Below are 12,184 nucleotides of genomic sequence, written 5' to 3'. Positions count from 1 at the left end.
GTAATCCACCTGTGGTGGCAGTGACCTTGAGGACCCCTTACACTCTTAAGCTCTATTTTTACCAACTGGACCTTGCAAGGTTAGTACGAGTCTTGTCATGAAATGAACGGTGCTAGATCAGAGCAGTTAAGGCACATGCCCAAGACCACACAGCCTGAAAGTGGCACAGCTCAGGACTGAGCTCCCCAAGACCCAGTCCACAAGGAGATTCTTCTGAGGTTTAAGTGTGTGCTCCATCAGGAAGGGATGTCATTGTCTTCTTTTGTTCACTGACAGGTCCCAAGTATATAGTAGGTGCCCAATAAAGCTGTGTTGGATGGAAGATTAAAAGAATGAATAATGCAGATACAGTTGCAGGAAAGCAAGCATGACACCTAGGACTCTGCCCCGAGACTGATTTCTCCCGTTTTCTTGTTCTTTTCCCTTGGGGTGCCAGGACATCTTCGGCGATGGCCATGCCTTCCAGAGTCAGGGGCCTGCATCCCAGACACTATCATTTCGGCTCCTGCAGCCCTTTGAGTCATCTCTTGCCTGGCTCCGTGGAGCCACCGTCCATCAAGGGCCTTTACTACCGCAGGGCCCGGAAGGTGGACGCGCTGGATGCCTCCCCGGCGGCAGACCTGAAGAAGGAGATCCTGGTGAATGTGGGGGGCAGGAGGTATGTCCTTCCCTGGAGCACGCTGGACGAGTTTCCCCTGAGCCGCTTGAGCAAGCTCAAGTTCTGCCGGAACCACGAGGAGATCGCCCAGCTCTGCGACGATTATGATGAGGACAACCAGGAATTCTTCTTCGACAGGAGCCCCAGCGCTTTCGGGATGATCGTGAGCTTCCTGGCAGCCGGCAAGCTGGCCCTCCTGCGGGAGATGTGCGTGCTGTCCTTCCAAGAGGAGCTGACCTACTGGGGGATTGAAGAAGCCAACCTGGAGAGATGCTGCTGGCGGAAACTGATGACGAAGCTGGAAGAGCTGGCCGAGCTGCGCAGGGAGGAGGCCCTGCTGCAACGGAGGGAGGCGTGCGGCCCTGCCGTGGACACCTCCCGCTGCGGGCTCTTCATGAACTGGCTGCGGGAGACGGTGGAAAACCCGCAGTCGGGGCTGCCCGGGAAGGTCTTTGCTTGTCTGTCCATCCTCTTTGTGGCCACCACAGCGGTCAGCCTATGTGTCAGCACCATGCCCGACATGAGGGCCGAGGAGGACAAGGTGAGTGGCTTCTGACCAGGGTCCATTTCTCCATCAAGCACAGTGCCCAGGGCCCACGAGATTTAAGGCCCATGAAAATATTTTAAGGTCATTTAAAACAAGAGAGAAAAAATGCATGTTATCCAGCATGGAGCATATTCATCTGTAGGTCAATGCAGTCATAAAAAGATAATTTTTAATGTACTTTTTGGAGGAAGAGGCCCACGAAGGCAAAAGTACCTTGGACCCGTGAAAGTCATGAGGTGGCCCTGCCTCTGATAGTGAACCTCGGACATTGACAAAGCCACCCTTGGCCTTCGCGGGCCAGGCAGGTCCAGCCTCACTGCTCCTGGCTCTGTGACCTCTGGCAAACTGCTTCGTTTCTCTGAACCTCGGTTTCCTCCTCCATAAAGTGCGTAATATTTTTATGAAGTTTCACACATTCCATGCATTTGCCATGCATTTATTGAGCAGCTACTCTGTGCCGCGTACTATGCCTGGCCAGAAGTCCCTGCCTTCTTGAACCAGCCTTCGGTGGGCATCCTAGCTCTGTTTTCAAATGAAGAGACTGAGGCACAGGGCATTTGGCTTCCTCAGAGTTGGAGTAAATATGCTGATAGTGGCAGAGATACTCATTCCTCAGTTTCTCTGCTTTTTACTTCGCTCCTGAGCTTCTCGGACAGACTCACTGGAACTGAGAGATGAGTTAACTTCCAAGTGACTGCCACAGAAGGCAAAAGCAAAAAGCTTTCTGGCCTACTCTGCACTCTCTTTCCAGGGAGCTGTGGGGATCCCAAGAGCCCCCAGGGGGTCAGATAGTCTGAGAAATGAGATAAGAACCTAATATTTTGTTGGGAAGGTTATTGGAGAGATTCAAACTAGGTTGAACTGGGTTGTTTCCTAGTTTTAAATGTCACTCCTGCCCTGCTCTATACTCCTCTATGTCTCCCCATCACCCTAACTTAGAGAGCTTACATTATAGTAGGTGGAGGGGCCCATAAACGAAACGCATACGTAAGACACTGCGCACTGTTTGTGGCCTATAACCATTGTCAGTCGATATAAATTCCCTCCCCTTAAAGATATATTCCAGGGCAATATGGTAGGATCAGAGAACTTTCCAGATAGAGAGGACTTAGGATGGAGAACCAGCCCATTCCTCACAAAGAATAGGCTCTCACTGATTATTTGTTGAATAAAATGCATCTTGTCCCGCCTATAAATGTTTTGTCCTAAAGCAAACCAACCAAAATGTTTCAACTTTAACCAGCTTTTTTCCCCGTAGAGGACTGTAGCTCCAATCGTAGGCATTTTTTTCATTCTTTAGCATGATATCATGTGATTTAAAAACCTGCTCATTCACAGAAATATTTCGATATGGACACGGCTGTAAAAAGATTAAGACAAAATAAGTGGCCTCTGTCCTCCAGCACCCAAGGGTGCCCTTGATCCCAGTTTCTGAGGAAGGACGCCTGGATTTCCACCAGCTTGTTCCTCTTAGAGATTTTCAGGGAACCGGGATTTAGACCGTGCAGAGGGGCAAGTTCTTTTCAAAGCCTAATGCTTTGAAAATTACCTAGGGTATGAACCTATGCTTGGCTTAATGGAAACTCAGAAAATCAAACTAGAGGTGGGCAGGAGGCCCGCCGAACCGCGTAGCCCCAAGCGTGAGCGGAGGAATCAGGCTGCCGTTGTTGTTCCGGGGGTGAGAGGGCCGTAGTGCCTTTCTGTGTGCTGCCCCGAGAGAGGCTGTGGCCCTCATGCAAGTGTCTATTTCCCGGTCTCACTAATAATAGTAATTGAGGGAGCCAGGAAGCTGAGGACTGGGCTGTCTTTGTTCTTTCAAGACCATGTCCTTACATTTACACAAAAAGATGATGTGTCTCCCACCACACGTTTGCCCTCAGGAATGTCAGTCTGAGGGCAGTGATTCAGTGAGCTGGCCACGGGCGCTGGTCTCGGCTGGCTGCTTCTGGGGAGAGGTCTTGCTGGGAGGGGTGGGGGCCCAAGTCATCCTGTGAGGCCCTGGCAGTATTCACTCATAAATTAATGCCACCTGCAGGGGCAAACACACCTGGGATATGACCCACAGAAGCCTTCCATCAGACACAGGAGCGATGTAATGCTGAGTTGGAGAATTAGAGGACCCCAGAGAAAGCAGTCTTCCTTTTCTTTTTTCTTCTAACTTCTCCCAGCAACATATCTTGGAGTAAAGTTGGTGATCAGGGTGAAAGGTCTGTGCCAAGGTTGTAAATTAAAAGGGAGGGAGAAGGAGGCCATATAGACAGAAAGGACCAAGCCAAGTACCTGAGCACCCCCAGAAGCACTGAGACTTTGCCGGACTTTTTGGAGGAGCCCATCCACGATGGGATGAAAGAATGATGGTTATGAAGCGGCCCTCATGAGGCTGGCTGGCATTTGACAGAACAGACTGGATCCTTGTAGCTTTGGAAAGTAGATACCCCATTTTACAGATGAGGACACTGAAGCTCAGAGAAGTTTGATCACTTTCTTAAGCTCACAGTATGCAGAGGGGCCAAGATTTGCGTTCACCTCGGCTTGGCTCTAAAAAAGTCTTCCAATGCTGGGCCACTCCACATATGGTCCAGACACTCGGCCTCAGTGACACTTAGTGTTTCTGAGGCAGCCAGACTCTGTGAACTGCTTCTCTGTCCAGTATGATGCTTCAGACTGCAGATGTTCTGGGTGTGAATCTCGGCCTTACCCAGTTATGAACTCATTGATCTCAGGAAAGTCAACCACTTTGGGCCTCAGTTGCCTTATCTGTAAAATGGGGATGCTGTTAGCCCTTTCCAGTGAAGATTAAACGAGTCATTCTTGTAAGTAGTTAGAACAATAACTTGTAAGTAGTGACACAAAAAAGTGCTCAATAAATGTAATCATCTTCATCATCATTATCCACTCATTAGGTACTTGTTAACAGGAAATTACAACATTTATTTTTTCATTCCTTTGACAATAGTTAAGTATTTCTTCTAGGTATATTCTTCTAGGTGTTGGATATAAAAGAAGACAAATTTCTTACCTTTTTACAACTTATGTTCCCATCATCTGTACTCTATATTTAAAAATTGAGGTGAAATTCTCATAACACAAAATTAACCATCTTAAAGTGAGCAATTAGTTCGGTGGCAACTTACTAGAGTCACAGTGTTGAGCAGCCAACACCTCTATCAAGTTCCAAAGCATTTTCACCACTCCAGAATAAACCCCAAGCCCATTAGGTAGTCACTCCCCATCTCTCCCACCGGCAACCACTAATCTACTTTCTGTCTCTATGGATTTACCTACATCAGACATTTCATATAAATGGAATCGTACCATACGGGGTCCCTTGTGTCTGGCTTCTCTCACTCAGCATAATGTTTTCAAGGTTTATCTATGTCGTAGTGTGTGTCAGCACTTCATTCCCTTCTGCAGCTGAATAATATTCCACTGTCTGATATGCCACCATTTGTTCACCAATCCATCTGATGATGAATGCTGCCATTTCCCAGGTTCTTTGCTTCCCTCCGCCCAAGTCTTCTGCCAAGTTTGTCAGCCCTGCCATTCATCCCTCGCGCCCTTCCACACAGCCTCAGTCTTTGCCGGCAGCTCCGCTGCTGAGAATACCTTCCCTCCCACTGGGGGAGGCTGAAAGTCACGGCCAGCTGTAGCTGAACACTCACGCCTCCTCTCTTTCTCGCTCTTTCCTGTTACGGAGCTATCCTAATGGCTTCAGACAGACGGTACCTCATCATGGAAAGGAGCCAGAATTTCTATTTTGCTAGTCCTGGGTTCGAATCTCAGCTGTAGTGCTCCCTGGCTCTGTCCTTGGATGAGTCACCCTATTTCTCTGTGCCTCTGTTTCCTATAAAAGCGGATAATGATAACACCTGCTCAGAGGGTGGCACTAGGGCTGAATGATCCTATTTATCATGTGCCGACACAGAGTGAACACTCACTGTTTTTATCTACCCTTTGAGACTCAGGTCACACCCCTTCCACCTGCTCATCTGCTTTGCTCATCAACTTTCCCTTCAGCTCCATGGAACCCAAATGGCAGTAGCAAAGTCAGCGTCCAGTCGGCTCAAATGTCTTCTCTGTTCGTTTCCAGGAACAATGCCCTCCTTATGTGGGTGCAACTCAACTTTTGGGCTGCAATTTCCACCTCCCCACCTTTGATAAAAAGCCCGGTGCTGGAGCCAGCTTCTCCTCCTCTCCTGTCCTTTCCTTGGATCATGAATCAGCTTCATAAAGAGCTGTCCGCTCTTTGTAGCTTCCCTGTGTTCGGTGACATTTGGTAATTGCTCTAGGGAGTTCGTCTTAACCTGTTTTTTTTTTTTTTTTTAATTTTTGTTTTTTTCTCCTGCCAGCTGAGTCTGCCTATTTTCCAACCAATAAGAAGTGTTCCCCACTTCCTGGATAGGGCCCACTTTTCCTGAGTCTGTGTAGTTCACGCTGTTCCTCCTGCCTAGTCATGCTCCCTTCGCCTCCTCCGTGCCTAGTTCCTAGCCACATCTGCTTAGCCCCAACACTCTCAGAGCCCCTGTGTCCCAGCATTGGGGAGTTGGGGCAGCTGGGAAGAGGGCGTGCAGGGGAGGGAGAAGACCTGGGGCGGAGGGACTACAGCTCAAGGTGAAGGGGGAGTAGGGGGAGAGTTGTAGAAGGGGTGTAAAGGAGGGGAGAGATGGCAGAGAGGAGGGGGAAGCCAGGGAGAGGAATGAGTCAGCAGGGCCAGGCCCCAAAGAGTCTCAGAGGAAGCTGCCGGGACCTGAGGCCAGAGCCAGAGGCACAAATGAGGAAGATCACAGGCAGGAGAGGGGTGGGGGGAGAGAGGGAGGCCCCAGCTGCTGAATGGAGCAATGGGACCAGCACTGAGCTAAAGAGGAGGTGAGAAGTGGCTGAATCTGGCCATATTCCCAAGGGGGAGTTGGCAGGCTTTGACGTGAGAGAGAGAAGGGTGTGAGAAAAGCTCCAAGGTCAAGAATTCGGCCCTGAATCCCTCCCACATGGAAGTTCTAAAACTGGCCCTTACTGAACCTGCGGCGGTCTGCCGGGCAGCCTGTCCAGATGGACAGTGACTTTGCCCTCAAGGACAGTGACTTTGCCCTCGGAAAGCCCTGCCTGCCCTCTTACCCCAGAGCCTTTCAAAGCCGCTCTGCTCTGCAGCTTTGGAAAGGGAGTCGGGGCAAGGCTGCGGGACCAGCACTCATGCATCCGCAGCCGGGACTGACTCAGCCCCTTCAGACTCAGACCCTGGTTTCTTTTTTGCTAAGATATAAATCACGCACTCAACTATTCACCCTCTTAAAGTGCACAAATCACTGGGTTTTAGTATAGAGTTGTGCGGTCATTACCACTATCTAATTTGAGAACAATTTTATCACCCCAAAAGGAAACCGTGAACATGTTACCAGCTCCTCCCCGTTGCCCCCACTCCCCTCAGCCCGAGGCAACCATGAATATACTTTCCGTCTCCACGGGTTTGCCCTTTCTGGACACTTCATATAAATGGAACGATACAATATCTGGACTTTTGTGTCTCGCTTCTTTCACTAAGCATAAAGTTTTCGTGGTTCATCCATGTCAAAGCACGAATCAGTACTTCATCCTTCTTTATGGCTGAGTAATATTTCATTGTACAGATAGAGCACATTTTGTTGATCCATTCATCAGGTGATGGGCATTTAGGTTGTTTCCATTTTTTGGCTGCCATGGACATTTGTGTACGAGTTTTGGGGTGGACGCCTGTTTTCAGTTCCTCTGGTATATGTCTCGGAGTGGACGTGCTGGATTAGATAGCAAATGTATGCTTAACTTTTTGAGGGACCACCAACCTGCTTTTCACAATCGTTGTACCATTTTACATTCCCGCTCGCAATGCTTGGGGGTTCTAATTTCTCCACATCCTTGCCAACCCTTGTTATTTTTTGTCCTTAGAATCATAGTTATACTAGTGAGTGTGGATTGGTATCTTATTGTGGTTTTGATTTCTGACCTTTTTTATTGTCAACTCTTCATGATGGAAAATTTCAGGTACTTACAAGGTAAACAGAATAATATAATGCACCCGAAGTCCCCACAACTCTCCACATCCGCCATTCTTATTCTTTCTCTCTCCTCCCCCTCCCTATCCCCGGTTGCTTATTATTATTCATTTTATGTTTTACAGTTTTATAGGTAAAATTTGTATACATTGAAATGCACCAATCTTACCCGTCCAGTTTAAAATGGGATATCCGTATCATCCCCCCAAATTCTCTCGTGTCCTTTCACAGTCGATCCCTACCCACCCAGAGGCGGCCGCTGTTTTGGTGATGTTGCTCAGCCCAGGGGAGTTTTGCCCGTTCTTGAACGTCACATAAACGGAGACATCCACCAGCCTTATCTTGCCCACATTCTGTCTGTCAGATTCATCCATGTGGTTGCATCGCTCACACTCCCAGCTTTCCTAGGCTGACTCATGTACGAAGGAACCAGAATATACCTCATTTTCGCTGGCGACATGAGGATGACCAGCACTCTGTTTTGCCCAGGACTAAGGGGGTCATGGTGACCTGAGACTTTCCATGCTCAAACCCAGAAGGTTCTGGGCAAACAAGAATGAGTGGTTCGCTCCACTTACAAAAAACAACCAGAAACTTTATGGGCGAGAGAAAAAGTAACTTTTTTCTTTCCTTTCTATTTTCTTCAAATATTGGCTGGCCTTGGAATTATTTCCTTAGCGTGAGCCCCACGAATCCCCACCACCCCGACACTGGCTGCTAACGGGGCATTTCCCTGAGGCCCAGTGCTGGGAAGCTGCTTTAAGGATGTGGAGCGGAGCAGCAGTGCCCAGGGGTGGGGGGCGGGGTAGGGGGGTGGCGGGACATGGGGCAGAGCTTGCTGCAGTGCAGGGAGGCGGCCGGCTTGCCAGGGCCAGGGCCAGGCCCCAGGAAGGAGGTGGGTGGTGCATGACTTGAATATCCAAAAGCCAGCACTGGAGGCAAAGGAAGGACCCACAGAGCTTTCTCCACCTCTCAGGAGTCACCTTCCTGAGATTTGGGGTCACTAGTCTAGAACGGTTATACTCAGCTATAAGTGTCTCCTAAGCCGGAAGGAAAACTCCCAGAATGTTAGAGATGAAAGAGGCTTTGTAGGGAAGAATCTGGGCCAGATTCAGAAAAACTTCCAGGTGCCTCTGAGTCAACAAGGGTTTTTGCCAAAATGCAGGTCCCTGGGCGCTACTCCAAGGTTTTGATTTTGTGATGGGGGCCCAAGATTCTGTATTTATAATGAGCATCCTGGGAGAGTCTGATGCAGGATATTCTGAATCAGCTTTGAGAAATACTGATACTGTTCCAACCTCTTTATTGGAAACTGAAGCACAGAGAGGGGCAGTAACCACTGCTTGGTCACACAGCAAATTTGTAGCAGGATTGGGGAACTGGAATCCCAAATTCCCGAGACCTCCAGTATCCTGAAGCAAACCCGGGCAGTCATGGCAAAGACCTCCCAGTGTGTTGGAGAATTTCCTCAGCTTCCTATAAAGTCCAGTGGTAACAGAAGGATATTGTCACCCTTAAACTGACCAAGCAGACTATGTCTGTGATCAGTCAATCATCTCATAAAGATAGCTACACTGTACCATGTGCCTGCAGGTCCTGCAGCCTGCTAGCTAGTTTACATGTTTGGTCTCTATTCATCAAAACAACTTCCAGGGTATAAAACTGAAAGTCCAGAGGGACCAAATGGGATGCCTGCAGAAGTAGAAGTGTGGAATTTGAGCCTGTGGAATTTGAGATGCTCTGGACTCCATGACCTCAACAGGACTCCCACAGTCTCCCACCCCTTGGTAGCCCAGATACGAGTTAAGAGAGAAAGCTGCCCAGCCCTGGACAGGCAAACAGAGATCAGGACAGACCAGCAGCCAGACATAAAGGACATTTCAATTTAGTATTCCTGTGGGCTCAGGCACTGGAAATAATTTCTTTTTCCACTTCAGAGCCTTTTAATCCAAAGAAAACTGCAGTTGTCAACATGTTGCTTTTTACTGAGGCAACTGGCTTCAGTCATTCATTTACTCATCCATCGTATATATACTATTTTCAACTCTGACTCCACATTAGAATCATTTATGGGATTCTAAAAAATTCTACTGCTCAGGCTCAAACCTAAATCAATTAAATTAGAATCTCTGAGGTCCCAGCCCAGACATCGGGATTTTTTTTCAAAGCACCCCCGACTTCCACCTGTCCCAGGTGATTCTGATGTGCAACCAAGGCTACGAACCACTACACTGGACCAGTGCTTCTCAAATTTGTTAAAATGTAGATTGTGATTCTTTGGGGATGCAGTAGGGCCCAAGATTCTGTGTTTCTAACAAGCTCCCAGGAGAAAGTGCTGTTTCTGGCTCGAGGACCACACTTAGAGTAGCAGAGGGGCTGGTAGGAGAGGCAAGGTGTGTGAATGATACAAAAATGAATCCACGACAGCCCCCACATAGCTGGAATCTCCCAGAGAAACAGACCCTGTATGAACAGATGCAATCCATGTCACAGGACCATTCTAAGGATGTGGGAGCTCTCTCTGCCCCACGAGCCTCCAAGCCCCCAGAAACGATATCTGCTTCTCTAGTGCTTTACCCCCAGAGCCTAGCTCGGATCCTGGCACAAGGCGAACCCTCCATACATTTTTGTTGGAGGAATGAATAAGAGATGGCAGGCAAAGAAGTTACAAAACAGAGTATGGTGACTGAGAGATCGTCTACTATGTATGTGAGCTCAGGCAAGTCATTTCACTGCCAGAAACATGTCCTGGGCCATAAAGTAAAGTCGTAATGCCTGCGTCACTGTGGGGCTTAGGTGACTACACTAGAACAGTGTCTGGTATGCAAGAGAAGCTTATATTGGAAAAAGGTGAAGTTTGGCTTCTATAACAAAGAAGCTCCAAGGCAGAATGGGTTTAAAGGAAATAGAAGTCGATTTCTCTCACAAAGAGCAATCAAGGTGATGGGTAGTCTCATTCTGAGACCCGGATTTTTTTCACCTTGATGCCTCATTTTCCACTGCAGCGTTGGTCTAATCTGCTGGTTCTAAGCTGGGTTGCAGGGCCAAGAGAACTGTCCCAGCTCCCAGGGAGGGTGTGCAGAAATTCACACCAACATCTTAATTCCTGGAACCGGAGGTGGCATATATCACTTCTATTTACATCCCACAGGCGGGGACTTAATTATTTAGCCACATCTACCTGCAAGGGAAACTAGAAAGGTGGTCTCTGATCTAGCTAACCAGCCACATGCCCAATCACAATTTGATAGCTATGTAAAAAGGGGATTTTGGTGGACAACTAACAGTCTACAGCACAGCTCAATCAGTGTAGATAGATAATATATAGAATGCATTGAATCTTTATATATGGAATCTACGTATATGGAATTTATATCTATATCAATATTGATTCCCTATATCCCTATATCAATATTGATATCTATATCAATCTAGAAATATGGAATCTCTTTTCCACATGGATATTTCCCCCCAGCGCTGTTGCCCCTCCACTCACCACCCTGCGTTTTGTTGCCTCTTTAGGGTGAGTGCTCTCAGAAGTGCTACTACATTTTCATCGTGGAGACCGTCTGCGTAGCCTGGTTTTCCCTGGAGTTCTGCCTGCGGTTTGTCCAGGCCCGGAACAAGTGCCAGTTCTTCCAAGGCCCCCTGAACATCATCGACATCCTAGCCATCTCCCCCTACTACGTGTCCCTGGCGGTGTCCGAGGAACCCCAGGAGGACAGCGAGAGGCAGAGCAGCAGCTCCTACCTGGAGAAGGTAGGGCTGGCACTGCGCGTGCTACGGGCACTGCGCATCCTCTACGTCATGCGCCTGGCCCGCCACTCGCTCGGGCTGCAGACGCTGGGCCTCACCGTGCGCCGCTGCACGCGGGAGTTCGGCCTGCTCCTCCTCTTCCTCTGCGTGGCCATCACCCTCTTCTCCCCTCTGGTCTATGTGGCCGAGAATGAGTCTGGCCGGGTCCTGGAGTTCACCAGCATCCCGGCCTCCTACTGGTGGGCGGTCATCTCCATGACGACAGTGGGCTACGGCGACATGGTCCCGCGCAGTGTGCCGGGCCAGGTGGTGGCCCTCAGCAGCATCCTGAGTGGGATCCTCATCATGGCCTTCCCAGCCACATCCATCTTCCACACCTTCTCACACTCCTACCTGGAACTCAAGAAGGAGCAGGAGCAGCTCCAGACCCGCCTCCGCCGCCTGCAAAACTCTACCACTGCCAGTGAACGTGAACTTCTGAAAGACGTGGATGACCTGATTCTGGAGGGACCCACCTCGCCCATCAAATATATTTAACTAAAAACCTCTCATGAATATGCTGGGACTTCAACCCATCCCCCTTGGCTAATATGGGCTCAAGAACACCAGGCATAGATAAAATGGTGATATGCTTCCAGAGCTCAGGGAATACTTCCAAAGCTAGGAGGAGCTCAAGGCCAAAGACATGGGTCGCTGTGATTCTTGACTGGCCATGACAATCTGGGCTGACCTTATCGATGTCACTTGGCTTTTTCCTCTCTCCCTGCCCATCACTGAGCACATCCAGTTTTGCTGGGTTAAGTCAGGCTTTCTTATTTCCTTCCCAGCAGAGTCTTCAACACCCCAGCTCAAGCTGGTCCCAGATGTCCGCAGAACCAAGCCTACAGAATTCTGTTCCTCCCTTAAGACTCTTTCCTGGAGGGTCCAGTCATTGCAAACCCATCTGATCAGATTTCCCCACCCGGCCTATCATGGGTTCCAGCAGAGATCAACATGTTCTCTCTCCGTTCACCACCGCCAATGGTTTTCCTAGTGCAGCGCCCCCCCGCCCCCCGCCCAGCTCTGGAAGCTCTTAGTCAAGGAGGCCGAAGTGCCTCTTTGCATTAAATCGGGCAGGGCGACAAGCTTGCCATTCCTCTTGACTTGCTTGAGACCTGGGCATGGGTGCCACTTGCTAGCACAGCAGCCTCTTCTTGGCTA

General features: G+C 49.1%; 1 protein-coding gene across 1 annotated transcript; it reads left to right on the top strand.

Moving 5' to 3' along the window:
• The first annotated feature begins 449 nt into the window (after positions 1–449).
• KCNG4 (potassium voltage-gated channel modifier subfamily G member 4) lies at positions 450–11,521 on the top strand. The gene is made up of 2 exons (XM_006926721.1): positions 450–1,199; positions 10,751–11,521. Exons 1-2 carry the CDS (start codon positions 450–452, stop codon positions 11,519–11,521), a joined length of 1,521 nt encoding a protein of 506 aa, XP_006926783.1.
• The last annotated feature ends 663 nt before the right edge of the window (positions 11,522–12,184 follow it).

The sequence above is a fragment of the Pteropus alecto genome, unplaced genomic scaffold (genome assembly GCF_000325575.1).
Source record: "Pteropus alecto unplaced genomic scaffold, ASM32557v1 scaffold7, whole genome shotgun sequence".
Classification (NCBI taxonomy): Eukaryota; Metazoa; Chordata; class Mammalia; order Chiroptera; family Pteropodidae; genus Pteropus; species Pteropus alecto.
The sequence above is the reverse complement of the archived record's forward strand: the minus strand, read 5'-3'. Positions and strand labels throughout refer to the sequence as shown.

What these genes read in the sequence shown, in the direction of transcription:
- KCNG4 (XM_006926721.1), top strand. Translation starts at nt 450, where the DNA reads ATGGCCATGCCTTCCAGAGTCAGGGGCCTGCATCCCAGACACTATCAT. An exon ending in TGAGGGCCGAGGAGGACAAG is followed by an intron (nt 1,200 to 10,750) that starts GTGAGTGGCTTC and finishes TTGCCTCTTTAG; the next exon opens with GGTGAGTGCTCTCAGAAGTG.